General features: G+C 54.4%; 1 protein-coding gene across 1 annotated transcript in view; it reads right to left on the bottom strand.

Annotated features, from left to right (window-relative positions):
- Positions 1 to 2,313, bottom strand: part of DUSP5 (dual specificity phosphatase 5) — a 94,270-nt gene extending 91,957 nt beyond the window's left edge. The window contains exons 1-2 of the mRNA XM_015557956.1: positions 2,221 to 2,313; positions 158 to 326 (exon numbers count right to left, since the gene is read on the bottom strand). Coding sequence (XP_015413442.1) covers positions 158 to 326; positions 2,221 to 2,313 — 262 coding nt within the window. The remainder of the gene's footprint in view (positions 1 to 157; positions 327 to 2,220) is intronic.
- Positions 2,314 to 4,928: the final 2,615 nt, after the last annotated feature.

Below are 4,928 nucleotides of genomic sequence, written 5' to 3'. Positions count from 1 at the left end.
TGTGCTCTCACTGAAGATTGAAAATCACTGTTTTTATGGGCACTGTTTTGCCTGTTCTGAGTCCATTCTTCCTTCTTCTGGTAACAGTGATCTTATTTTCTTTGGGCGAATCATGCCTCCAACTCTAGCTCTATGTGCTTCGCTGGGGCTTAACTACCCTCCAGGTCCCCATGGGGGCCTGAGAGCTGGTCCTGGCAAATCAGAACCAACCCTGGGCTCCGCCTGGGGCTGCTGGGAAAGAGGAACTCTCTTATGTAGCCTTCATTCAGCTGCAGGATGGAGGCCTGGAGCTGGGTGCCCACATCTCGGCCACCACCACGGAGAATCTAAGAATGGAGTTCTAGGAGAGAAAGGGTCTGACCAGACACAGCTGTGTGTAAATCGTGAGAGCCATCTGCTATGTGTGTGGGTCAGGGCCGAGCCCCGAAGTGGGGGGTGCCCGTAGGGGAGGGTGGGGCTCTGCACATGGTGGGCGGAAATGAAAGTGCTGGGAGGTGTGAGTGGGATGACCTGTTGCCGTGGGAGCTGTGTTGCGTGTAAATGTAATGCGGCTCTGTCGGTGGGGATATTGTTGTCTTTGTGAGTCTGTTGGTGTGTAATTGTTGGATGTAGGGACAAGGGTGAATCATCTGCTAGATGCGTGAGTGCACGCGCATGTCGTGCCTCGTGGGTTGCTTGGGCATGTCCCATGGTGGTGTGACAGGCGGGTGTCCAGTGCGCGCCCATTGAGTGGATGGGCAAAGTGTGTCCAGCCCGGGTCAGGCCATGCATTTGGTCAGTGCTCATGACTGCCCAAGGGCAGGAGGTCCTGTCCCAGGGCTCACCTGTCCTCCCCTAATTCCCAGTCACTACCTCAGCCTGGGGGCATTGAGTGTGCCCCGCTGGGCTCCTCCCCCCTCCCCATCGGTCTTTTCAGAGCAAAGGAAGCTGCAAACTCCTAGGCAGCGCAAAGCCCCTGGGTCCCAGACACCACTTCTTTAAAGGAGGAAACTTGAAGACACTTTCATCCCTGCTTCCACAAAGCCGCTTTCAGATCAGATGTGTCTTTGCGCCAAGGCCTGTGCCCGGAGAGCCTGGTGACTCCTGAGCGTTGTTGTCACAGACCTGGGGGACATTGGAATCGGAGCCCTGACCCCACTGTGAAAGGGGGAGAAAGGTGCCTGGGCCTTTGTGTGAGGCTGGGGGGGCGGGGAGAGGAGAGGGCTGGCAGAGCGGAGGCAGGAAGGCCGGGGAGGGGAGGGAAGAGAGGAGAGGGTGGAGGTCAGAGGGGCGGGCCAGGATGGGCTTCCTGTCCAGGAGCAGGGGGACCTGGGCAGTTATGAGGCGCCAGGGAGAGGCTGACACCAGGCACTGCGGGGATGCCCGCTGGCGGGGAGGAAGGGAGGAAAGTGAGCCTCGGGGTGGGGTGGGGGGGTCTCTGTGCTGTCAGGAGGGGTTTCCTTGGCACCGCACCCCTTACCTGGCCCCCAGATCCTCTCACCTGTGTGGGAATGTGGCGCTGGAATGAAAAGTGACATGACTGTGTTGGACCAGGCTTCGCCCATCTCCTCATGAGCCCTTCATCCTCAGCCAGAGGAGGACCCCAGAGAGAAGGGCCTCCCACTCCTGCCCTGGTGGGGGGTCAGGGGGGTGCTGGCTGACCTGGGAGGCGTGTTCCCTGGGCCTTGCCTCTGAGAGCAGAAATCCCACCATGGCAGCCGGGCTGCTGCCCGCTGGGCAGAGCGGTGCCAAATGACTCTCCCCTCCTGAGTTCGTGGCGGGAAACTGTGAGGAAATAAATTTCCTCTCTATATGCTGTGGCTTGGCTCCAGCAAGCTTCCCAATGGCCCATAAAATAACAGTAACATTTATTGGGCGCTTGCCTTGTGCCAAGTGCTATTCAGTCGATCTTAAAGAGAGACACTATTAGCAGCTCCATTGGCGAGAAAAGAGAGGGTAGGGGCCTGCCCCCCTCGCAGGGACAGGGAAATCCCCGCGCCCAGGCGCGGAGCCCAGGCAGCCCTGGTACCTAACCACTGGGAAGCCCCGCTTCTTAGGAAAAGGTAGGTATGTGAGATGCAGCGAGGAGGGCGGGAACATCTCAGAGGCTGACAGGTGTCTGTCCTTTCCTCCAATGAGACACACTCATTCCCTCTGCAGGGTCTTCGCACTGCTGTTCCCTCTGCTGGAAATAGTGCCCCCCCACTCCCCCGATCTTCATGCGCTGACCCCCCTCATCACCTGCTGCAGCCCAGACACCTTCTCCCCGGAGAAGTTGCCTGGTGCTCTGGCGGGCGTGTCATCCCAATTGAGTTCCATCACCACGGTCACCATTCGGACACTGGTAGCCTCACGCGCTCACCCACTTGTTTCCGTGCATAAGGCTGGGCCGTGTCTGTGGTGTTCATTTTGTACCAGTGTCGGTGCAGAGAAGGCTGAGGAAATACAGGCCAGGAGGGTCTCTGGGCTGCAGGTGAGTGGGGGGCAAGCGTCCTGTGTGCTGTAGAAGCACACCCCGCAGGAGAGGCTGGGGGCCTCAGGAGGGACTCGGGGAGCACAGCCCAGAGAAGGGGACTTGGCTCCCACAAGCCAGCACCCGGGGCTTCTCTGTCCATCGACCCTCTGGGCCTGGGGAGCCCCTTTACACTCTCCATGAGAACTGTGGGCTCGTCTCACAGCAAAGGAAGCACGATTTACATGTGGGTTTTGGTGTCCAATCGCAAGTTTTAAGTTTTAGTTTCTAGTCTGCAGACAAGACAAAGGAAGACATCCCCCACGCCCCAAAGGTCACCCAGAGGCGTAATATACAGCAGCCCTTTATTCCCCTCCCTTATCTTAGCCAGACATCTCCAGGGAGCTGCCCCTCAGTGGCAGTGGGGTCGTTAACCCCGTGGTCTGTCGCCAGTGACACGACCCAGCTCTGTGCTTTACATCATAGTTAGCAGGGTCACAGGAGGTACACAGGGGCTTGAGGGTCACGCATCTCAGACTGCCTTCCCGCCCATGTCCCGGCTGGATACAGGCACAGCCGCTCCCCTCCCCTCCTCAAGCGCCACAATGCTTGTACAGATACTCCGCAGTGGGGTGTAGACTAAGAAAGACCAGTCCAAAGTACACATCCAACAACAGGGAGCTGGTTAAGCAAACCAGAAACTGTCTAGACTAGGTTTTCTCAACCTTGGCCCGATCGACGTTTTGGGGGGACGGCCCTGCACTGTAGGGTGTTTAGCAGTTTCCTGGCCTCCATCCACCAGATGCCAATAGCACCTCCTACCCCAATGTGACACCCAGGAATGTCTGCAGACATTGCAAATTACCTGTTCAGAACCAAATCCATTGGTCCACACAATGGAATTCTGTGCAACTGTTAAGAATGACACGTAATAGTGCTCCCTTCGGCAGCACACATACTAAAACTGGAGCAATACAGAGAAGATTAGCATGGCCCCTGCGCAAGGATGACGCGCAAATTCGTGTTTCATATTTTTTTAAAAAAAGACATAATAATAAAAGTAATGATAACTAACACTTACTGAGGGAACACTATGTACCAGGCCCAGTTCTGAGCTTTACACATAATTTCTTTAATCCTCACAGCATCCCCATTTTACATATGAGGAAATCGAGGCACAGAGAGTTTTGTTAACTTGACCAAGGTCACACAGCCAATTAGATGCTCACAACCTTGTGAGCCTTTAGTGCCACCCATTAGTGCCTTTCAGGCACTATGCTCATAGTGTTAAGAGAAAATAGTACATGTAGTATGGTTTCATTTTTTTGTTTGTTTAACCACCTCCCCCATGCGCGTGCATACACACGTACGTATCGCAAAATATATGTATTAACAATGGTACTTTCTAGGTCATGAGATTGCAAATGAATTTTATTTTAAAATTCAACAGTTTTGTTTCTCTGTAGTTTCATATGTACAATTATATTTGTATATAAGTACTTTATATATTAATATTTTATATATATATACTAGAGGCACAGTGCATGAAATTCGTGCACTGGGCTGGGGGAAGGGGTTGTCCCTCAGCCCAGCCTGACATCCCTCTCACAATCTGGGACTGCTGGCTCCTAACCACTCACCTGCCTGCCGGCCCAATGTCCCCCAACTATCCTCCCCTGCTGGCCATCTTGTGGTGGCCATCTTGTGACCACATCGGGGCGGCCATCTTGTGATGACGTGAGGGTGTGAGAGCCACATAGGCTTTTATTAGTATAGCTAGTATGTAAAATTCATGTTAATATTTATATAAATTATCTATATATATAAAAGCCTAAGCCACTGTTACAATGGAAGGACTGGTTGCTATAATGTGCACTGACCACCAGGGGGCAGACGCCCAACTCAGGACTTGCCCCCAGCCCGCAGGCCCCCATCACCAGTGGGGCTTGCTGGTCAATCTCCTGGTCCCTCCTCCAGGCTGGCAGGCCCCTATCACTAGATCAGGGCCAGGTCCCTGGGGCTGGGATGGGGAACCGGGGATGGGTGGTGGCGGACGCGGGTGGCAAGGGAAGGAAGCAGTGGGGAGGTGGGGAGGTGGGGAACTGATTATCCTTGATCACCGGCCAGGCCTAGGGACCCCACACATGCATGAATTTTGTGCACTGGGCCTCTAGTATAATATATTATTTGTGTAACAAGAAAACATGGTCTCATCTCCAGTCTTGGAGGTGAGGTGTTTTCAGCCCTATGTCAAGCCCAGGTGACAGGCAGGGATGCCAGTGGAGCACAGAGGGTTTGGGGTGATTCTGGGGTCTTGTCTGGACTTGAGGTTAGAATGGACTTCACCAGAGACCCGGGGACCCTTCCCAGAAGCCTAAACTTTTTGGTCCTTTCCAGAAGGTGGTGAGGTGAGGATGCTCTACACTTCACATGTACAGAATATGTAAGAGCACAGCCTGGCTGAGCTGCCCTCCGGAGACGCGCTGGGGGGCGAGTG

This window comes from Myotis davidii, unplaced genomic scaffold (genome assembly GCF_000327345.1).
Source record: "Myotis davidii unplaced genomic scaffold, ASM32734v1 scaffold107, whole genome shotgun sequence".
Lineage (NCBI taxonomy): Eukaryota > Metazoa > Chordata > Mammalia > Chiroptera > Vespertilionidae > Myotis > Myotis davidii.
This window is presented reverse-complemented; position numbering and strand designations above follow the sequence as displayed.